The following is a 24476-nucleotide window of genomic DNA, read 5'->3' as shown; positions in this document are numbered from 1 at the left end:
TGTTAAAACAAATTTTTACAGGTTGTGAGTTAATAAACTTGTTTAGCATGTCTTGAAGTTACTTTCCTCTTTACTTAATTTCCATAACTAAACTTTTAAGGTAGTCTTCCATAATATGGCTTCTACCCCCATCACTCCTTTTACCTCCCTTAGAACTCCAATTGTGAACTCTGATCTAAATTTTCTTCTCTCTTTTCATTTGTCATCTTTCTTGATCTCTAATCTGTTTGATACTATCTAGACAATTTTCCTCTTGAGCCTCTCGTTTTCCTTCATTTTGTGACATCATGGTATTTTGGTTTGCATCATTCCTCTCTGACCAACCTCTCATCTTCCCTTGCTTCATCTTTTCATACTATACATGGCCTATACATCCCTACTCTTCTCTCTTTTTGGTATTATAAAGAATTGACTGACTTCTTTCAGCCTTCCAACTTTCACCTTTTTATAATGACTTCTAAAAGTACATTTCCAGCCCTGAGAGTTTACATTGTCTTCTCCTCTAAGATCTCCATCTAAATATAGTTATCAGCTCCAATTAAATGAATGACTTTCTGCTATCTCAGACAATGAGTCAGGAATTAAAATCTTACTTCCTTCTCCCCTTAGCTTATACTTCTTCCTAATTGACCTTATTTTAGTAAGAAGCACTGTAATTTTTTGAAACACTGAGAATCAAAACATTTCTTCCAAATGCCTGATTAGTATCCCAGTCCTACCAATTCTTCATCACTCTTCAACTCTTTGTATTCCCTAGCCAACACTTTAGTTTAGATCTTCCCCATAGAGTTTCTTGCCTGTAGCATAGAATCTGATTTTTGGTGGATCTCGTACAACAGTAAAAGGTTGATTTCCTTCATACATCATTTTCAGTTTAAAGTCTTCTTTGGCTTCCTGTTTTTCCCAAGTAATATTAAAAGTTGACATTTAGACAGTATTTTGAGGTTTACAAAGAAAAACTTATGAGATATATATTCCAGATATTATTATTCCCATTTTACATTGGAAGAATTGGTAGAAGAGAAATTAAATTACATCTGTGAGCACACAGGAACTGTCAGATGCAGAACTTGAACCCAAATCTCTCCTGACTCTTACGGCCAGTGCTCTTTCCATTGCACCAAGTTCAAATTCAAGCCCTTTATCCTGAAATTCAAATCCACCTACATTTCTCACTGCTTTCCAATAACTTTTCAATCCAATCCCCTTACCATTCATCCTTTTTTCCCTTTCTACCTCAGACACCTACGTTGCTACTTTCCGTTTCAATACCTTATCTTATTTTGTTCCTGTTACCTAGAAGGTCTTCTTTCTTTTTCTTACCATTCAAACACAGTTCAAGATTAACTTCTTCTAAAAAGAAATCTGTTATTAACAGTTTCTGCCATGATCTAGCTTTGGGTATTTCTTCATCACCTGTTTTATATTCTGTGCCACATATATGCAACTTATACATTTTTTTAAAAAAATCTATCCATATCTGATATTTCCAAGTACATTGCAAGTTTCTTGAGGATAGGAACTTTGTCTTCTATTTCTTTTATATCTCTTGTTAAATTAGGACTATTAAAGAATTTTAATCCAATAGTTTTTATATGCATCCAATGTTGATCATTGCAAGTGAATGTTATCTTCATTCTTTTGACCTCCATTTGGAAACATTTTATTAAAATTTACTAGTAATTACTGTGCATTTATTTGATACATTATTGTTCATCTACTTTTATTGGTTCACAAAGTAAACTAAAAATACATTACCGTGGTTATTGGAAAACTACCATGCCCTTAAGTATTTTGGGGAATATTTTTTTAGAATTTACCTGTATTTTTATGCATGTATTTATTACTTTACCATTAATTTATTTTTCTAACCTGTTTTTATTAGTACACAAAGTAAACCAAAAATTCATAGTCACCGAGGAAACTGCCATGTCTTTTGAGTATTTTGTAGCATTAAAGGAAAGCTATAGAATATTGTGTAGTATTATTATCTTTTAAGTTAATTCATTTTGAAAAAGGCATCTATTTAAATTAATATGTTTTGTTCTTTGGAGACATAATATATATGAAATTTAGAAAAAGACAAAAGACTATGAAAGCACTTTCTTTAATTTCCAGGCTTCGTATATTGGTGGTAGAAGGGCATTGGCACCAGGTCCTTTTCCCTCCCGAGGACCATGTGAACATTATCATGCTATTTTTGATCAAATGCAACAACAAGGAGCAGAAGACAAAGAGGCCAGGTGGAAAGGAGAAATACATCGCCATTGCCTTCCGGAAAGGTATGGCTATGTTTAAAGTGGTTGAATCTGCTTTGTTCCAGATTAAAGTAATAAAAGTCACTGTGCATGTTTATCTACAGAGGTGTTCCACCTGGAATACGTCCAGGATTTCCTAATGGGCCTGCAGGTCAACACCATTCTTCTGATGCTGATACAGTTAGGAAAACATTGAAAAGATTGAAGGCCGTGTCTAAACAAGCCAATTCAAACAGGTTGGACTGTGAAAATCTATGAATCCATCCTTGTGTGTAATTTTGTCTGTTGTCATATGTAGCTTAATTATTGTACTTGTTTGAAGATCTCTTTATCCCTCAGAATCACTTGCCATTTGGAAACTAATATTTGCCTCAGTTGTCTAAGTTGTAAATTCATTTGGCACTTAATTATGTTCTGTCAAGAAACCAGAAATTCTAATATTAAATTTTAATTGCAACTGTTTTTTCAGTGTGACCTTTTGGCTTATCATTGAGATCAAAATGATTGCATATAGGTCAAGATATGACATATATATTATTATGCAGCCAAGGTACTATTGTAGTAATTTTGGATTTTGATTAAATTATATATTTATATATTTTTAAAATTACATATTTTGTGTACATACATGTATGTATATATGTATACATATGTATGTGTACATAAGTATATGTATATATATATAAGTATATATTTTTTTAACAAACATTGAAAATCCCTAATTTTTCCCATCCCTTTTCCCCTTTTCTTTTCTCTCACCTTTTTTCTAAGAGTATTTTCATCTCTTTCTTCTCAGCCATTACTAACTTTTGTTTCCCTGTAGTCTTGGCGTTCTTGCATTTCTCCCTTTCTCTTGTGAATCAGTGTAATAATAGTAACACACTGGCCTTGGATTTATAGATTTGCTTTCTTCCTTAGAGTGCAAAAGTCTGTTAATACAAACTCACCTTTAATCCTTCAAATAACTATGAAATTGAGCAGAAGAGTTGTCACTAACAAGAAAGGTTAGATACATCCTCCTTCCTTGTTGAGTTCTTCTGGAGGGCACTTTTAAGAGGGCTCAGAATAAAAAGGTGCTTTTAAACTAAATTGATTGAGGGGGACATTCCTGCAGTTGGTTTAGGGAAACAGAAACCTATAGGAGTGGTGCAGGACAGATGCTCATTAGAATACATTAAAGTAGTTACACATAATTGAGTTATATTTAAATTAATGCCTGATATTCTGTGTAAAGTACTAAGAAGGCTATGTAAATTCAGGGCAGTTCAGTGTGACCTAACTATAGTACACTTTTAAGATAGTCAAGCAAAGAATTGCAGATACCAAAACATATAAAGTATCCTACTAAGATTGACACATACTTTAACTGTCTATTTGTAACCAATGTTAAACTAGAGGGGCAGAGCTAAGATGGCAGAGAAGAGGCAGGGACTCATCTGAGCTCTTCCATATTCTCTTCCGAACAATTTTAAATAATGCCTCAAAACAAATTCTGGAGCAGCAGAACCCAAAAAAAAGACAGGGTCAAACAGTTTTCCAGTTCAAGACAACTTAGAAGGTCAGCAGGAAATATCTATCACATCAAGGTGAGAATGGTGCACAATCCAGTGCTAATTCAGGCCATAGCAGAGGAAATCAGCATCTGGCCTTAGGGGCAACTGAATCAGCTGTGGACAATATGAGTCAGACAACTTGTCAGAAGATTTCCAGGGTTCCTTTTCTGGCACTGAGTCAAGGACTCTGTTTCATTACCCATACTTGGATCTGGGTTGAAGTCCAGGGTTGCAATTCCAGGGCAAATAGGAGCATTAGCACACCAATGCTTATGACTGCAGGAGAAAGGGGAATGTTAATTGGCCTTAGGTCCTGGAAGGGCTCAAAAAGAATTTTAAAGAATCAAATAAATTTGGGAAAACAAATCATAGTGATGCAAGAAAACCATGAAAAGAGTCAACAGCTTGGTAAAGGAGGTCCAAAAAATACTAAAGAAAATAACACACACACAAAAAACAGAATAAGGCAAATGGTAAAAGACACAAAAGTCCAATGAAGAGATGAATGCCTTAAAAAGCAGACTTAGCCACATGGGTAAAAATGAATATTCCCTGAAGAGAACTACTTAAAAAGCAGAATTGGCCAAATGGGAAAAGAGGTACAAAAATTCCCTGAAGAAAGGAACTCTTTAAAATGTAGAATTGACCAAATGGAAAAAAAGTTACAAAAACTCACTGAAGAAAATAATTCTTTAAAAATCAGAATTGGTCAACTGGAAGCTAATGACTCCATGAGACATCAAGAAGCAATAAAGCAAAATCAAAAGAATGAAAAAAATAGTAGAAAATGTGAAATGTTTCATTGGAAAAACAATCAATTTGGAAAATAGATGAAGGAGAGATTAAGAATTATTGTACTAACTGGAAGCTATGATTAAAAAAAAGAACCTAGTCATCATCTTTCAAAAATTATCAAGGAAAATTGCCCTGAACCAATGGATAAAATAGAAATGGGGAAAAAATCCACTGATCGTCTCCTGCAAGAGATCTCCCAAATGAAAAGCCCCAGGAATATAGCCAAATTCCAGAGCTCACAGGAAGAGGAGAAAATATTGTAAGCAGCCAAAAAGGAACAATTCAGACATTGTGGGGCCACAGTCAAAATAACATAAGATTTAGCTGCTTCTACATTAAAGGATCAAAGGTTTGGAATATGATACCTCTGGAGGGCAAAGGAGTTAGGATTATAACCCAAGAATCACCTACCCAGCAAAACTGAGTATAATATTTCAGGAGGAAAAAATGGACATTCAGGGAAACAGAGGACTTTAAAGCATTCCTGATTTAAAAAAGCCAGAAAGAAGGAAGAGGTAGAATGGAGTAAATTACTTCACATAAATGAGGCACAAAAGAGTGGAGGGAAAGATGGGGAAAGTAGTTGGGAGGTCTTGAACCTTACCCTCAAAGGAGTTGGCTCAGAGGGAATAACATGCACTCAATTGAGTATAGAAATCTATCTTACCTACAGGAAAAAAAAGTAGGGAAAGGGACAAGAGAAGAGGGGGTGAACTGAAAGAAGGGAGGGCATATTGGGGGGCAGAAAAGATGATAAAAGCAAAACTCTTTTGAAGATGGACAAGATGAAAGGAGAGAGTGAATGTGAAAAATAGGATGGGGAATGATATAGTGGAGGTACCACCCCACACGTATCAGATTGACCAGTATGACAAAAAGAAAATGATAAATGTTGTAAGGAATGTGGGAAAATTGAGACACCAATGCACTGTTGGAGTTGTGAAATGGTTCAGCCTTTCTGGAGAATAATTTGAAATTATGCCCAAAGGGCTCTAAAACCATGCATACCCTCTGACCTAGCAAGACCCCTAATAGGTCTGTATCCCAAAGATATTAAAAAAGGAAAAGGCATATATGTACCAACAGTATTTATAGCAGCTCTTTTAGTGGTGGCAAAAAATAAATAAATAAATGATGAGCAGGATGCTCTCAGAAAAACCTGGAAAAACTTACATTAACTGATGTAAAGTGAAGTGAGCAGAACGAGAAGAATAGCAATATTGTATAATGATCAGCTATGAATGACAACTCTTCTCAGCAATACAGTGATCCAAGACAATTCTGAAGGATTTATGATGAAAAAATGCTATCCATCTTTAAAGGAAGAACTGATGGAGCCTGAATGGAGATGGAAGCATACTTTTTTCTTTTATACTCCATTTTTCTTGGAGTTTTTTGCTCTGTTTTCTTTCATAATATGACTAATATGGAAATATGTTTTCCATTACTACCTAGTTGTCATAAAATTTAGACTTGCTACTTTATAATTTAAATTTTTTTATCATAAGCAAATATTCAAACAGACAAGCAAGAATGTAAAAATTAAACAAAATTTTTGCTATAGTGTCTTTTAATGAAACAGTTTTGAAATATTACATATTCACTTTAACTAGGTAGTGGCAAAATTATTTCAGTTTCTTCTGAATTTGTTTTTACTTCGGTGTATTTTTCCAAACTTTTTTGCAGTTGTACTTAATTTATATAGTTACAGTCACTATGTATATTGTTCTTTTGGTTCTGCTCTCTTTTCTGTCACTTCTTCTATGTTTTGGTATAGTCTGATTATTCTATACATTTAATGTAGGAGTGTCTGAAATCTTCCTGAAATGGAAGGGAATGTTTTCATTATTTCATAGTTTTCTACAACAGCTGAACTCAAGCTCTCATATTTTGATTAGTAGCACTTGAATTTGGAAAGATTGTTGAAGCGAATTGCCAAACATTTGATTCAGATTTGTGAAATTATTAGTGAGTTTCTACCCACTTAATTGTAGAAGCCCTTGGCATTTATAAACTTTTATATTGTAAATTTTAAATGGTGATTTCTAATTTATCACTTATTCTTTTTCTTTTATTCTAATTACTTTGAAGTACAATAATTATGAAATATGGAAGACCCTTAATTAATCAGTTTAGAAAATAAGTGTGTCATTTAAAATAAACATAGTTCAAACAAATAGGAATTTACATATTATAGATTTCACTTAGTTTTAAAAGTAAGGGACATCTCCATATGAGTTCCCTTACTCTGTCTTGTAAAATTTCATTTCTTGAATCTGATTAGTCTACTTAGATTATGTGTTACCTACATCATAAAAAAGAGTGGTTTTATCTTAAAGCTTCCTTTACTGTTATTATTTTTATGTTATTTAGAATACCATTTCTAACTTTGTGGGATTTTTTTTAATGTTCACAATAGTTAACATACCTCTTATAATTACTTAGGCAAAGAGGACAGCTTGCTGCAGAAAGAGCAAAACAAGTAGAGGAATTCCTACAACGGAAACATGAAGCTATGCAAAATAAAGCTCGAGCTGAAGGACACATGGTACGGTATTTAATTGATTTTGAAGTATGTTAGTATTTTAATGCTTTATGTAAATACTTAGGTACAAACAGAACAGTATAGTTAAGAAGTTAAGCAAAAATAAAAAACTCAGTTATCTTGATATCATCAGTTTGCACAGTTGTCCAAATAAGATAAATAATCTTCTGCTATATTTTAATCTATAAAATACTTACTACAGAAGTGTTCCAGAGTTGTCTTACTGGGTAAGGGATGACTTTGAGTCCTCTTATTATAGGGTCAGGAAGGTTAGAGTGATTTCAGTTTTTGTCACATTGGGATGAAAGGACTAGAGAAAAAGGAAATGGATATTCAAGACAGAAATGTACCTTTTTCTGCTTTTCCTTCCAATATTTTTTGGGAAAAAATTAAGCACCTCTGCTATTTGCTTTACTCGATCATTTATTATTAAGTACAGAATACATTAGTTAATTTTGGTTTCATATGTTGTTAATTTTTAAATAAATATCAAAATAGTTTAGGCATATAAAGTTAGGAAATTTGTATAAGGGAATTGCATTTTTTAACTGTAGAAAAATTCAGGTTTATTCAGAAGTCTATGTGAAATAAAGGGAGAGCAAAACCCCTTCCTTATTCTAATTGACAGTATTCAAGATAATTGCAATTGTCTAAAAAGATTCATGGAGAAGACTTTTCTATGAAAATGCCTTACTTAAAAAGTAGATATTTTTCAGAGTATTCAGTTATTACATCTTTTAGTTTGAAATAATTTTACTTAGCTTAATTGATAGCTAGGAATTAAATTTAGAGATTTTCACAGGTTTATAAATTCTTTTAGGCCCCCAAGGCATAAAAAGGCCATTAGACTGTTAACTCCTTCATAGCAAGGACTGTCTTTATCTTTGTCTACCTGGTGCTTACCAAAGGACTTGGCACATAGTAGGTGCTTAGTAAATGTTTATTAACTGGCAGACTGACCTAGGGCCAATAGTGATTTCCTAGCAGCCTCTCACAGTGTTCTAACTTCTACCCAGAAAGTATTTTGCATGTATGTGTTTGTGTTTTTGGATACACAGGGTGTCCCAAAAGTCTCAGTGCATTAAAACTTTGAATTATACTAAAACTTTTGGCACACACACACACACACACACACACACACACACACACACACACTCCTACCAACATGTATAATCTGACTCATCAGTATTTCAGTCAGGTCTAATTCATCATGACCGCATTTGGGATTTTCTTAGCAAAAATACTACTTTGGTTTGCCCTTTCCTTCATCATCTCATTTGATAGATGAAGAAACTGAGGCAAACAGGGTTAAGTGACTTGTCCAGGGTCACACAGTTAGTAAGTGCCTGAGGCCAGATTTAAACTCAGGAAGATGAGTCTTTCTGACTTCAGGCCTGGCACTTTATCCACTGTACCACCTAATTGCCCTGACTACTTTTTAGCTTATTCTTAATTTTTGTTTTGACCTCTCTGTTGAGACAATTTTCTAGAAGTATCTTTCCAAGTAAAATTTATATGACTGACTTCAGAATTAAGAATAGCGGTCTAGCTCAATTTCATAACTAAAACAAATATATGTAATTTCCTTTTTTTTTTGTAATTTCCTTTTTAAAGTTAATTTTATTTTCTTTTTATTGATACTTTTATTTTTAATCACATTCACTTCTGAATTTATCACTCTTCCCTCCCTCAAACCTAGGGATCTTTTCCTTATAATAAAGATCAAAAAAGGGAGAAAAAAAAAGTTCAACAAAACTAACCAGCACATCAAATGTGTCTGACAATTTATGCAGTATTTTATATTCATGGTCCCTCTCTCCCCATTTTTGCAATGATGGGAGGCAAGATATGTGTTCTTAGGTTTTCTCTGGTGCCAGACTTGGTCATTATAATTATTCAGTATTCTGTTTTGTTTTATTCTTTCTGTTTACATTATTGTAGTCACTACATCATTTTCAGTATTTTATTTTCTTATTATCCCCCCATTTTGAGAAGATATATACACCCTCTAAGAATCACATTCTTCTTATGCTCTACAGAGATCTAATTAGTGAAAAGCCCTCATGTGTGTTAGGGAACTTGGTATCTCTGCTACCATTACCATCTGGGTGACAATCAGTTTTAATGACTCTCAACCATACTGCATCATCAAAAGATTGTGAAGAAAGTTAGTTTTTGTTTCATGGAGAAACTTGGGATTGTTACAAGCATTTTGCATTTTTGAAAAATAGTATAGGTCACTCTTATTCAACTTCAACACCATCTCTTTGTGGTGTCAGTGTCTGTCCAAGATTCATGCTTTGATAAATCAGCCCTAGATGTTCTCTCTCTGCTCAGATATCATAGTCAAAACTTTAGCTTCTTCATCCATTCGGTTTTTCCTCTTAAACCAAACCCTTTTGAGTGATGATGTGCCCCTTATTTGGGAGGCTGTGCAGTGGTCTGGAGTCTGATTCAATAACCACCACACCACAAACAAGAACATCTGGAGCATATCACTTTCTTTAACAAATCCCTTTTCCATTTGGATTGTTTTAACTTCGCCATGACAACAGTGAAGTCCTTGGCTAAACATACATCCCCTTGTACCATAGTACAAGTACTTCTCTTGACCAGAGTTGTTAAAGAAAGTTATTTCTGTTAACATCTTTCAAGGTATCTCATAATTTTGACCAATTTTTCAGCAACATATAGGTGGAATAGAATCTTTAGGGAAGTTTCTTTCTCTTGTGAATCCAGTGCTTTTTAAAAGTAATTAACAGTAAGCATAAGGCAATCTTATATTCTTTACATTTCACTGTCTGTTGGTAGTAAATTAGTGGACTTGGCTAGCAAGTCCTCAAAAGCTAGAAATAATCTATTGCTATGACCATGCTCTAAATCTTCCAAAAAGATGGAATCCCCTAGAGCTTGAGCTTCACTGGCATAGCATCTTCCAGGGTCACCTCCACACCATGATGAGGAATTCATAACTACAAAAAATAGATAAAATCTCCCCAAATAAAGAAAATGCATCATTTAGGACATAAACTTTGAAGTTCTTTTATTGTTGTTAGCTTCATTTTTCTGTTAATTTATTTAAGGTGCACTTTTATTAACTTATTCTTCCTTTTGCTGTTTCTAAAGATCAGTTTTTTTATTTTTAAATAAATACATTCTTTTTGAATCTCTAAGGCAACATTTTATCCAGATTTCTAAGTGGACTGATTTCTGCAGATATAACTACATACAACATGACTGACTGCAATCAGAGGACCCGGGTTCAAATTTTGTCAAATCGTGTGTAACTGCAAACAGGTCATGTCACTTCTTGGGACCACTGTGACCCTATTGATAAAGTGAGGGGTTTGTACTTGATGACCTCCAAAAATCTCATCCAGTTTTTAGATACTGTGACTCTTGGACTAAAAATGTCAATATGGATTGTTGGGCAGGTTTTTAAGTCAAGCAGTTTTTGAACTCCTAACATTGTATTTAGAGCCACTTTAGGGTCACTGAGGGTGTATAACTACTTTAGAGTTACACTTTAGTTTTGACCCAAATGAGTTCATTTCTTTTTTTCTTCTTAACCAAACTTGGCTCCAAATAACTTCCCCTTGTTTCTAAAAAGCAGTTATACCCTAAAAAGACACATTTAATACAACTGAAGGTGTTCAGAAGAGTGTGCCACTGGCTTTTAAGGCATTCCAAAAAGAATAATTGAATAAAGTTTTGAGCAATGTCATTATCATGTAATAAGATTTTAGCCTCCTAACAACAATTTTGAGAAGAGGTAACATGGCTTAAAATGTTTAAGTCTTGAGGAGTCAGAGCCAAAATGTTGGAGTAAAGGTAGGGACTTGCCTGAGCTCTCCCCTAAGCCCCTCCAAATACTTTTAAAATTGACTGTAAACAAATTCTAGAATAGCAGAACCCACAAAAACATGGAGTGAAACAAATTTCCAGCCCAAGGCAACTTAGAAGATCAGCAGGAGAGGTTTGTCATACCTCGGTGAGAATGGAACACAGTCCAAGGCAAATTGTGCCAGTATAGTCCTGGCCACAACAAACCCAGAGCAGGCCTTGGAAGTGACTGAATCAGCATCTGCTGCTTCCAGAGCTCTCATCCCACAGACAGTAAAGGATCAACTGGTCAGAAGGAGATTACAGGGATCTTTTTGCTAGCACTGAGGCAGGACTCTGTTGCTTTGCCCATACTTGGTTCCAGGTCGCAGTACTGTGTGGCTGTCCCAGGGTGAAGAGGAGCACTAGCAAAGCAGAGCTTGCAACTCCAGTGGAGGGGGGACCCTCCTCACAGTTCCAGAGCAGGAAAGAGTGCTTGCAGTTGTTCAGGCCAGGAAGTAGTAAATGTATTTCTCCTTCAATCATACCACCTTGGAAGAACTGAAAACTTACAGGTTCCTAGAAGTATCTCTGAAAACAGGTGCACAAAACACCTGAAGCTTGAGCCAGGGCGCCCTTCACCCTGGAAGCAGAGCCCTACTTTAACATTTAAAAGTTAATTAGGAAAATGAGCAAACAATGGGGGGAAAAAGCTGGACTATAGAAAGTTATTATAGTGACAAAATCAAAACACACACTCAGAAGAAGACAACAGAGTCAAGCTCCTACATCCAAAGCCTCCAAGAAAAATGTGAAGGGGTCTTAGGCCATGGAAGAACTCAAAAAGGAGTTTGAAAGTCAAGTAAGAGAGTTAGGGAAAATTGGGAAGAGAAATGAGAGTGATGCAAGAAAATCATGAGAAGAGTCCACACTTGGTAAAGGAAAAAAAAATACTGAAGAAAATAACAACTTAAAAAACAGACTAGGCCAAATGACAGAAGAGGTCCACAAAGCCAATGAGGAGAAGAATGCCTTAAAAAGCTGAATTTGCCAAATGAAGAAGGAGGTTCAAAAGCTCACTGAAGAAAATAATTTCTTTTTTTCTTTCTTAAAATTAATTTATTTGTTTTCAGTTTTCTACAGTGACTTCCAAATATCTTAGATTTTTCCACTTCCTCTCCCACCTTCCCGCTCCTTCCCTGAGATGGCATGCAATCTTATCTAGGTTTGACACATGCATTCTTATTAGATTAGTCATATAGAAGAATTAAAATGGAGGTGGAGAAACCATGAAAACAAAACAAGACATAACACAAGAGAAAAGGGAATGCTTTATTCTGTGATCCATAGTTCTTGAGTTCTTTCTCTGTTTATGAAAGGTATTTTGCCTCAAGAGTCCATTGGGAATTTTTTAGGTCCTTGCATTTCTGTGAAAAGGCTAAGTCTACCAGAAAAATTCCTGGCATGCTGTGGTGGTTGCTGTGTACAAAGTTCTTCTGGTTCTGCTCCTTTCACTCAGCATCAGTTCATATAGATCCTTCCAGGCCTCTCTGAAGTCTTTCTGCTCATTCTTTCTTATACCATAATAGTATTCCATTACATTCATATACCACAACTTGTCCAGCCATTCCCCAGGTGATGAGCAACCCCTCAATTTGTAGTTCTTGACCACCACAAAGAGAGCTGCTATAAATATTTTTGTATATGTGGGACTCTTTCCCATTTTTATGATCACTTGGGGATACAGTCCTAGAGGCGGTATTGGTGGTTCAAAGGGTATGCACATTTTTGTAGCCCTTTGGGCATAGTTCGAAATTGCTCTCCAGAATGGTTGAATCAGCTCACAGCTCCACCAGCAGTGAATTAGTGTTCCAGTTCTCTCACATCTTCTGCACCATTTATCATCTTCCTGTTTTGTCATATTAGCCAATCTGATAGGTGTGATGTGGTATTTAAGAGTTGTTTTGATTTGCATCTCTATAATAGTGATTTAGACCTTTTTTTCATATGACTGTAGATAGCTTTAATTTCTTCCTCTGAAAACTGCCTGTTCATATCCTTTGACCATTTATCAATTGGGGAATGACTTGTATTCTTGTACATTTGACTCAGTTCTCTCTGTATTTTAGAAATGAGGCGTTTATCACAGATGCATTGCAAAAATTCTTTCCCAGTTTCTTCGTTCCTCCTAATCTTGGTTACGTTGGGTTTGTTTGTGCAGAAACTTAAGAAAAAAAAATCCTTAAAAGTCAGAATGGAGCAAATGTAAGCTAGTAACTGACAAATCAAGAAACAATAAAACAAAACCAAAAGAAGGAAAAAGAGAAGAAAATTGAAATGTTGAATTGGAAAAACAACTGACCTGGAAAGTAGATCCAGGAGAGATAATTTAAAAATTATCAAAGCCAGGATCAAAAGAAAAAAAGAGCCTGGACATCATCTTTCAAGAAATTCACAAAGAAAACTACACTGATATTCTAGATCCAAAGGGGAAAATAGAAATTGAAAGAGTTCACTTATCACCTGAAAGAGATCCCAAAATGAAAAATACCAGGAATATTATAGCAAAGGAAGCAGTTAATATTGGAAAGTAAATGTTGAAAAAAAGAGGATGCATCACTAAAACTTTTTTCAATTGTATTACAAGGAGTAAGGCCTCAGGACGTTTATACTATTTCCATGTAATTAAAATGGCAAGTCCCAGGGTTTGGAGTGTATTTTGAAGATTTATGCTTTAAGATTTATTGCCATTATATGTTTTTAATGAAAATTTTCAGTTTAAGTAAAAGATATTTGTCAAAGGCCACTGTAAGAACTAGGAAATGATCCTTAGATGAAAAAAGTAATAGCTATTCCTGTATAAGGTGGTGACATAGCCCCATTCATTTTTGAACTTAGTACATTAAATGATAAACAGGGTACCCTGCAAAACCTGACAGCTATGTGTGGAGGCAGGTCCAGTTCTTCAAGAGGAGGGAAACCAAGAAACAAGGAGGAAGAGGTATGCTTCCTGCATGTTCGCTACCTCCATCACCTAGCCACTCTTTTGAGTTTATTGACTTCTTTTCCTGCATGGTTTAATAAAGTATTGGAGGCTTTTTAAATGTATAGGGAATATTAATATACTCAGGCTGACTTATTCCATAATTGTACTCTATAATAACTATATCACTCATGATTTTTTTTTTTTTGCTTTCAACAAAAGGAAGAACCCCTATAATTTTTTTTCTTTTTCTCACTCAGGCAATATTTAATAAAATTACTTTCAGAGGAAGTCTGCTGAATTGCGTTTTTAAAAGTGACTGCTAATTTTGCACTTCCATTAACCCTTTCCAAATAATCTTTTGCTTTCTACTTTCTTCTTCTGTTGTTCAACTTAATACATTTGCTCAGTTTTCTTTTATCCACTAAAATATTACTTGTTTGTTTTCCCCCTAAATGAAAATTTTTAATTTTTTCTTATAGGAGTACTTGGCAAGATTAAAACAAATAAGACTTCAAAACTTCAATGAACGCCAACAAATTAAAGCCAAACTTCGTGGTGAAAAGGCAGGTTGAAGACTGTAATTGAGTAGTTGATTACTATGTAATTAAGAGGATATTGTAGATAACGGGCAAGGGAAACTTTTACAAAAGTCTTTCAAAAATACGGCCTGACATAAGATGAAGGGAAACTGGTAGAGCACATTTCTATGCACAGGATTTAAGAAGTGAATCAATTACATAAATAGAAATGAATATTGAATTGCATGCTTATCTCCTCCCCTTGTCCCCCAGGAATTTTGAGAGAAAATTGGATTAGATTCTTGAATAAGGAGGAAAAACTTTTTTCCTTCTTTGTAATTTTATTGGTTTTTGGCCAGATCTATAAGAAGAAGGCATTTAGGGTGACGGTTAGCCAGTTCAAGAAATGTAATATCATTCTCAAGAAGAGTTCAGTTAAGACAAAAAACAGCATATGCCTTCCAATTTTATACCATTGGTTGTCTATCACACAACACTTCTCAGAATTCATATACTAATCAGAAAGATGTGTCTTTGCTGTCTTGCTTGTTCATATGCTAATTTATTTTGTAGAATGATCCTGATCGCTTCAAAGGACAAGAAGGGAGAGAAGAAATAGAAATTAGACGTAAAAAAATAGAAACACTGAAGGTATTAAGCTTGAAGTGATTAACAGTTGCCAAAGAATCCAAGTGAATTGTAGGAATTGAGATGTGAAATGTAGTTTTCTGGCCCTATGCCCTCTATCAATTAAGGAGTATGACTTATCTATCCTTGCCTTTTCTTTTTCTTTTAATGAATTTTTATTTTTTGACATCATCCATATATCTCTGTAACCCTCACTCCACCTTCTCCCAGAGGGGAGGAATGAGAAAGAAGGTGGACAGAGGGACAAGTCCTACAGAACTAATCAATACATTAACAAGTCTGGTGTTCCTTGTGCAGTGTTTCACTATTCATGATACCCCAGATTCTGCATAAAACATGTCTTCTCATGGCTCTTTGCAGCCTACTTTAATAACTATAATTTTGGAACATTCAGCTTTGAAAATTTAGTTTTTGCTGTTTCCATTTACATTGTTGCAGTCATTGTGTATATTGTTTTCCTAGTATAGGAAAACAGTTCTGGCAGCTGGTGACACAGTGGATAGACTATAGGATCTGAAGTCAGGAAGACCTGAGTTCAAATGTGACTTTCAGTTAGCTATATGACCTTAGGCAAGTCACATATCCTTTGTCTGCCTCAGTTTCCTCAACTGTAACATGAAGTCAGTAATAACATCTCCTTCACAGGGTTGTTATGAGGATCAAATGAGATAATATTTATAAAAAACACTTAGCACAATGCCTGGCACATAGTAGATACTATATAAATACTTATTTTCTCCCTCCCCCTTCTTTCTTCTACTTCACTTTGCATCAGTTCATAAGTTTTTCCATGCTTCTCTGTAGTCATCATTTCTTATAGCACAGTAATATACCATTATCTCTGTGTACCACAGTTTGTTGTCATTTCTCAGTCAATGGTAATCTACTTTATTTCAGTTCTTTGTTACCACAAAAAGTACTCCTATAAATGCTTTCATGTAGATGGGGGTTTTCTTTAGTGATTGACTTCCTTAAGATGTATGCCTACACACGTAGGATCGCTGGGTCAAGGAGCAGGGCCGTTTTCATAAATCTTTAGCTTGTGTGCTTCAGGCTTTCTTTGTGTGGCTCTAATTTATTCATTTCTGTTCATTTTCAGGCCCAGGCAAATGCTAGAGCTGCTGTATTGAAAGAACAACTAGAACGAAAGAGAAAGGAAGCATATGAGAAAGAGAAGCGAGCTTGGGAAGAACATGTAAGAATCTTCTGCTTCTTATACGATCTATGCTAATACGCTAGTGTCTCTCCACTCTTGTGGATTACATCAAATCATGAATGTGCGTGCCCCAAATTTGAAAATTATGAAGACTATCCCTCTGCCACTGTGCACCCTGTCTGAAATGTAGATCAGTCTGCAAATAACAAGGTTATTTGAGAACACTTAGAATCTTAATAGTTCATTGCTGGCCATGTAGTTGGTGCTCAGTAAATACTGACTGAGTATTCATTGCAGGACTGGAAAGAGTAGAGAAATGAAGAGGGAATCACAGTTATAATTATGTCTCTGTCACTATATGTGTTATTTGACTGAGTTACTTAATCTTGTGAGATTCAGATTCCTTATTTGCAAAGTGATAGGATTCAGCGAGGGTAAATGCTAGTCTTTTTCACCTCAAAAGTTCTTTGAGTATCCAACTTGGAATAGAAAATAAATCTCAAATGTTATTTTGAGTCACTGTAATCTGGTAAATGATTTCAAATTCTTTAGCCTCAGCTTTATTAGAAAACGCCATGTTAGAGACTTGTCCAAATAGACAAAACATATTTTAGATCTTTATTTATGTTCATATATGTTTAATTATCACTCATAATGGATCTAGATCAAGTTCTGCCCTGTTACACTTTGACTATCAATATCTACCTAGCTTACCATACTATTTTGCATGTTTATATAGGTATTTATAAAACTGATGTTTTTTTTTGTTTTTAGAAATAAGAGCAGTAAGACCTGGGAAAAATTTCATATTAGATCACATTTTAATACCTTGGGTATATTTCCCCTCATAAAATGTGCTTATTATATTTTAGAATTTAAATGGAGTGTAATAATATTTGATAAGTGTGGTTATGTGGATAACTGTTTTTTTTATTCAGACCTGTGATTTCATTTGTGTAGAAAACTCCTAATGAGGAAATTCCTTTTACCAGGGCGGATCAGCATCTAGTTTAATCGTTATTTGAATGTTATAGATTAATTTGCCTGGAGTCATGTGTGTCAGCATTTGAACTTGAACATAAATCTTTCTCTCTCTGAAGCCAGCTTTCTCTATGCTGTGCCATGCTGCCTCTAACTTAGACAAAGAACAACTCAGAATTTTAAGGAATTACTATGAATTGAATGAAATTTGATTCTAGTTTCTTTAGAGTATGTGAAATCATTTGTGAAATTCATTTTGATCCTTTTAATATGGGGACTGCATGCTAATTGATAATATTGATCTTAACCTAGATTGCATCTTTAATAAGCAAATGTATTTAAGATATAATATCTGTTGCATTTTGCTTTAGAGGTAATTAAACTCTTAATATCATCAGTTTTCTAGTTGGCCTTATGAAATAGCATAAGAAAATGTCACTTGGAGATGCTACTGATTAACATATTTTTTTAAGTTGCCTATTTTATATTTTGTGGACATCGTAGAAATTTATGAACTTCAGAAACAGGTGACTGATAAGGTTCTAATGGAATATACTTTTTTGCCCAAATTCTATAATGAAATCTTCAGTCTTTAATTATGGTCTGTCTTTTCTTTTTTTAAGAAAATTGAAAAAACTCAAGAATTATAATTACATATAAATGATTTATAGGAGTAAAAAAAAGTAATTACCACTTTTACATAGATCATACATGTGCAATTACATGAAACACATTTCCATGTTAGTCATGTTGCAAAAGAAAGCACAGACCCTCCACCTCTTCCCCCAGAAAAAAAGAAAGAAGAAGAAAGAGTAAAAAAATATATATTTGGATCTGCATTAAGACTCCATCAATTCTTTCTCTGGAAGTGGATAGCGTTTTTCACTTTAGAGTTGTCTTGAATCATTGTATTGCTGAGAATAACTAAGTCATTCACAGCCTATCATCATACAATAATACTTTTACTGTATATGATATTCTCCTGGTTCTGCTTATTTCATTTTGCCTCAGTTCATATAAGTCCAGGTTTTTCTGAAAGCATCCTGCTAATCATATCTTATAGCACAATACTGTTTCACATAATCATATATCACAACTTATCTAGCCTGATGGAAGGTCATGTTTGAGAAACAGCAAAGAGGCCAGTGTCACTGGTTCTTATAGGATGTTGTAGGGCCAATACAATATTCACAGTGCCTACAGTGACTATGAATATGCCAGCACAGTTCTGAATCGCAAAATATAAAAGACTCTTCACGGGGAAAATGAAACCAAAACATTTATTCAAACACCAGAAGATCGACTCCCAGCACTGGAAAGCTGAATCCATCAGACCAAGAAAGAAATTTACACACAATAACAATGCAGGGGACTCTACCATCCCCAAACCTTCCCTCTGTTAGTCTTCCCACAAACCAGGTCTGTTAAATCACAAATAGGCTTTCTTAAACAAAATAAGAGACAAACTTTCCCACTCATGCTAGTTGCTGCCTGCTTGTATGCTGCCAGCACTGGTGGTGACTATGAATATGCTGACATAATTCACAATTGGAAATTATAACAGACTCTCCATATAGAAGGCAGGAGAAGAACATTTATTCAGATACCAGAAAGCCAGTTCCCAAAAATCAGAAAGCATAGTAGCCAAGAAGTCAATACACATTATCACTGCAAGGGGCAAAGTCATTCCCAAACCTCCTCCTACTTCTGGGGCCTTCCCACAAACAAACACTCAGAAGCCTAACTATGCCTGCTTGCCTGTGTCCTTCCCAGCTCTGACTAGCCTTATCAACTTCATCCCAGCTCTGCTCAATCTTTCCTGTTCTATCCATTCAGCAACCTCCTCCCACCACATGTGATTTAGGCTTCCATGTGCTTTAAGCAGGTCACATAGACCTATTAATGAATGGGAAAGATTTTCCCATTTAAGTTACCATTACATTCAGCCCCAAGATTTTTTTTGCATGCATTACATAAGTCAGTGGGGCAACTGGGATGTACAGAATTGTAACAGGATAACAGAAAACAAGTATATAAAACAATATCTTAGGCAACTGATGTCAACAGAACTTTGAAACATTATAACAGGGATCACACAAAATAAGTATATAAAACAATATCTTAGGGAAGGACTTGAATGCAAGCACCCCATTATTCTCCCCTTGATTGAATGGGGCCCAAAATCTTGGGATACAAGTTAAAGGCCTCTTTTTTCCATGGCTGCTTCCTGCTGAGATTGGATGTAGAGCTGTCCTTGCCCCAAGAGGTCCCATTTGAGAGGTCATTTCTTTAGCTGGCATCCAGAGCTTGGTCAACACCAGGTCCAGGGTTGACACATCACAGTCATGGACAAGGGGTGACATCCAGCTTAAGCAATTAGGCATCTGCTGGTGGAGGGTACTAAGCCTGCAGAAAACATATCTAGCAAACAAGTTTAACAGACAGAAAGTCAAACAGAAACAAGGAGACAGTAACCAGAAGCAGGATAGTTATGGGATCAACCGCACTTCTGGAGTCCATGAACCCACTATCATAGCCTCATTCATGGTAGAGTTAAGGGTGCAATTTGGTAATCATCAACAGTTACGGTATTATCTTTCCTATGTGCTATAATTTCCACAGCCTTTGGAACGTTGTCTGGCTTCCGTTTTACCCATATTTTTGCTCCCAATTTTATTCTATCAGTAGAACCCAATCCTTCAGTTCTACTAGTTATTTCAGAAGGAGGGTCAGTTTCCACAAGGGCTATTGTTTCATGTGGAATAATAATCACTTGAACAGTTCTATCATTTTTACAAAACTGTATGGGTTCATCACCTACATTTTGGAATGTTACAATAATTTCTCCTTGGTAATTAGAATCTATCACTCCAGCCTTTAGTATTCCTTGAGCTGCTGATCCAGATTTAGGCAGTATTTGTCCAAAATTATTTTTGATAATCCTCATACGTATTCCAATAGAGATTTTTCTTATTTATTTTCTATCCAACCAAAAGTCCTCTAAACAATGTAAAACATATCTTGCCAAACCAGGTGTCCCAGGATATGGTGCTGGGACATCTGGCCTTGCAGTCCAGCACTCAGTATTTGGAATCTTACGTGTTCATTGATTTCTTTCTTTCTTTCTTTCTTTTATTTATTTATTCATTTATTCATTTATTTATTTATTTAACTTTTAACATTCATTTTCACAGAATTTTGGGCTCCAAATTTTCTCCCCCCTTGTCCCCTCCCCTCCAAAACACCGAGCATTCCAATTGCCCCCATCACCAATCTGCTCTCTCCTCCATCATTTCTCTCTGCCCTTGTCTCCATCCTCTCCTCTGTCCTGTAGGGCCAAATAACTTTCTATACCCCTTTACCTGTATTTCTTATTTCCTAGCGGCAAGAACAGTACTCGACAGTTGTTCCTAAAACTTTGAGTTCCAACTTCTTTTCCTCCCTCCCTCCCCACCCCCTCCCTTTGGAAGGCAAGCAATTCAATATAGGCCAAATCTGTGTAGTTTTGCAAATGACTTCCATAATAGTTGTGTTGTATAAGACTAACTATATTTCCCTTCATCCTATCCTGCCCCCAATTACTTCTATTCTCTCTTTTGATCCTGTCCCTCCCCGTGAGTGTCGACCTCGAATTGCACCCTCCTCCCATTGCCCTCCCTTCCATCATCCCCCCCGACCCTGTTTATCCCCTTATCCCCCACTTTCCTGTATTGTAAGATAGGTTTTCATACCAAAATGAGTGTGCATTTTATTCCTTCCTTTAGTGGAATGTGATGAGAGTAAACTTCATGTTTTTCTCTCACTTCCCCTCTTTTTCCCCAAACTAAAAAAGTCTTTTGCTTGCCTCTTTTATGAGAGATAATTTGCCCCATTCCATTTCTCCCTTTGTCCTCCCATATATTTCTCTCTCACTGCTTGATTTCATTTTTTTTTTTAAGATATGATCCCATCCTATTCAATTCACTCTGCGCACTCTGTCTCTATGTGTGTGTGCGTGTGCATGTGTGTGTGTGTAATCCCACCCAGTACCCAGATAGTGAATAGTTTCAGGAGTTGCTAATATTGTCTTTCCATGTAGGAATGTAAACAGTTCAACTTTTATAAGTCCCTTGTGACTTCCCTTCGCTGTTTACCTTTTCATGCTTCTCTTCATTGTTGTGTTTGAAAGTCAAATTTTCTTTTTAGCTCTGGTCTTTTCATCAAGAATGCTTTAAAGTCCTCTATTTCATTGAAAGACCAATTTTTCCCCTGAAGTATTATACTCAATTTTGCTGGGTAGGTGATTCTTGGTTTTAGTCCTAGTTCCTTTGCCTTCTGGAATATCCTATTCCATGCCCTTCAGTCCCTTAATGTAGAAGCTGCTAGATCTTGTGTTATCCTGATTGTATTTCCACAATACTTGAATTGTTTCTTTCTAGCTGCTTGCAATATTTTCTCCTTGACCTGGGAACTCTGGAATTTGGCCACAATATTCCTAGGAGTTTCTCTTTTTGGATCTTTTTCAGGTGGTGATGGGTAGATTCTTTCAATATTTACTTTGCCCTCTGGTTCTAGAATATTAGGGCAGTTTTCCTTGATAATTTCATGAAAGATGATGTCTAAGCTCTTTTTTTGATCAAGGCTTTCAGGTAGTCCCATAATTTTTAAATTGTCTCTCCTGGATCTATTTTCCAGGTCAGTTGTTTTTCCCATGAGATATTTCACATTATCTTCCATTTTTTCATTCTTTTGGTTTGGTTTTGTGATTTCTTGGTTTCTCATAAAGTCATTAGCCTCCATCTGTTCCATTCTAATTTTGAAAGAACTATTTTCTTCAGTGAACTTTTGAATCTCTTTTTCCATTTGGCTAATTCTTCTTTTGAAAGCATTCTTCTCCTCATTGGCTTCTTGAACCTCCTTTGCCAATTGAGTGAGCCTATTTTTCAGGTGTTATTTTCTTCAGCATTTTTTTGGGTCTCCTTTAGCAGGGTGCTGATCTGCTGATCATACTTTGCTTGCATGTCTTTCATTGCTCTTCCCAGTTTTTCCTCCATCTCTCTAATATAATTTTCAAAATTTTCTGAGCTCTTTTTGAACTTTTCCATGGTCTGAGCCCATTGAGTGGGCTGGGATGCAGGAGCCCTGACTTCCGTGTCTTTTCCTGATGGTGAGCACCGCTCTTCCTCATCAGAAAGGAGGGGAGGAGAAACCTGTTCACCAAGAAAGTAACCCTCTATAGTCTTGGTTTTTTTCCCTTTTCTGGGCATTTTCCCAGCCAGTGACTTGAGCTCTGAATATTGTCCTCACGCCCACCTCGTCTCTGGATCCTCCCAGCCAGAGCTTGGGGTCTGAGACTCAAATGCTGCTTCCCAGCCTCAGGGCTTTGGGTGGGGGCAGGGCTGCTATTCAGTGTGAGATCAAGTTCAGCTGCCCGGGTGGGGGCAGGGCCTCCTCACGGGCTCAGTTCCCTCAGGGGGTTTATGCAGAGACCTTCAACAATGGATCTGGGCTCCTGCCTGCTTGGGGAGCCCCGGTCTGCTCCCACTTCTGTTGGTGCCTCCCAAGGGCGCCTGAGTCATGGGGGCTCCCCACTCCCCTCTCGACCCGCCGAAGAGACCCTCTCACTAACCCTTGTCACCTGTGGGTGGAGGGACCCGCGTGGCCGCTGGAGATCCCGTCCCCGCAGCCTGCTGGGATCTGCTCCTCTCGGTGCGGCGGCCGCAGCAGGGCTGTGTTCAGCTTCCAGTCCACGGAGCGAAGGACCTTTTGCGAGAGGTTTGCAGGTCCCTCTGGAACAGAAATCTCCTTCGCTCCACTGTTCCGTGGCCTCTGCTGCTCCAGAATTCGCCGTGAGTTTCTTTTTACAGATGTTCTATGGGTTGTGGGTTTGGAGCTATGTGTATGTGCGTCTTTCTACTCCGCCATCTTGGCTCTGCCTCCCCATTGCTTTCTAATTTGCAGATTTGGGGTCATCATTCTGGCTAGAGGTGTACTTCCTCCCAATGTTCTATTCAAATTACACAGGGCAGTGAACAAATTATCTTTCCTCTGTTGATGAGAATTATTAGACCTTGACTTCCTTAATTGTTCTTTCAATAATCCATTCATTCTTTCAATTAACCCAGACACTTGTGGATAATATGGAATATGATATATCCAGTCTATGCTGTTTAATACACAATATCTCTTCATTTCATTGCCTTTGAAATGTGACTCATTGTCACTTTGGATCTGCTTTGGGGTTCTATAATATAGACTTATGATAGCTAGAGTTTTACAGGTGTTTTTCTGAGTTATATTCTTATAGGGACAAGCCACTAGTACACTTGAATAGGTATCAACAGAAGTACATACAAATTTGCATCCTTTATCTTGGGGTAGGGATCCTGTATAATCAATTTGCCAAATGTGGGCTGGTACTTTTCCCCCTTTCTATCTCTCCAGTTATTCCCCAAGAAATAGTTTTTTCTTTTTCCGACTGACATATATAACATTCCTCTACTATTCAGCATATTGACTACTTCCACCTGTCCCAGTACTTTGCAAAGTCCGCTTTGTACATGGATTATAGGCTACCTCTTTTCAATGTCTTTTGTGACCCAAATATTTTGCTGTCCCGTCAGTAAACCATACATATCTCTTTCGTTCTTCATTTAATCCATCATAACCCTCATTTCATTTTATTCAACTGTAGCTTTGGTTCAGGGGATGTATCATTTCCCTCAGTATGTGTGTTTGCTATAGATTCATACAAAGTAGAAACTCCACTTTTGCCTATTTTAGATCCATTTTGAATATGCCATTTCCATTTAATTATGCTAGCCTCTTGAGTATGTCCAATTCTGTGAGAAGCTGGGGTACTTATTACTCAGTTCATAATTGGGATTCCAGACCCCTTAATATTACCTCATGGCCCAAAATCAGTTGTTCAGTCTCTACCAAAGCCCAGTATACATCTAGCAATTGCTTTTCAGAAGAGGTATATTGAATTCCAAATGAAGGGACTTTCCTAGACAAAGATCCTAAAGCTACATTTCAACTTTGTTATTTTTGCCATAAACTTCAGTTTGCATATTCATCCTATATGGTCACTTGTAATTCCACCAGGCCACTTTGCATAGGCCATAAATATAAGGCCTTTGCTTCTTCAAAAGTTTTGTACTCTGCTTAAGTCCCCAATCAAATTCATATTTTTTCCTAGTAATTTTATATAAGGGTTCAGTGACAATCCTATG

At 36.2% G+C, this 24476-nt stretch overlaps 1 protein-coding gene across 26 annotated transcripts in view; it reads left to right on the top strand.

The window, feature by feature from the left end:
• NEK1 (NIMA related kinase 1) overlaps positions 1-24476 on the top strand; it is a 162556-nt gene that overhangs the window by 78481 nt on the left and 59599 nt on the right. For 16 of the 26 annotated variants that reach the window (XM_072623342.1, XM_072623341.1, XM_072623334.1 and 13 more), the window contains 7 exons: positions 2119-2282; positions 2363-2494; positions 7052-7154; positions 13891-13974; positions 14439-14522; positions 15051-15128; positions 16225-16320. In XM_072623342.1, the coding sequence (XP_072479443.1) occupies positions 2119-2282; positions 2363-2494; positions 7052-7154; positions 13891-13974; positions 14439-14522; positions 15051-15128; positions 16225-16320 (741 nt within the window). The remainder of the gene's footprint in view (positions 1-2118; positions 2283-2362; positions 2495-7051; positions 7155-13890; positions 13975-14438; positions 14523-15050; positions 15129-16224; positions 16321-24476) is intronic. The other 10 variants (XM_072623346.1, XM_072623345.1, XM_072623340.1 and 7 more) reach the window with 4 other exon arrangements.

This window comes from Notamacropus eugenii, chromosome 7 (genome assembly GCF_028372415.1).
Source record: "Notamacropus eugenii isolate mMacEug1 chromosome 7, mMacEug1.pri_v2, whole genome shotgun sequence".
Classification (NCBI taxonomy): Eukaryota; Metazoa; Chordata; class Mammalia; order Diprotodontia; family Macropodidae; genus Notamacropus; species Notamacropus eugenii.
This window is presented reverse-complemented; position numbering and strand designations above follow the sequence as displayed.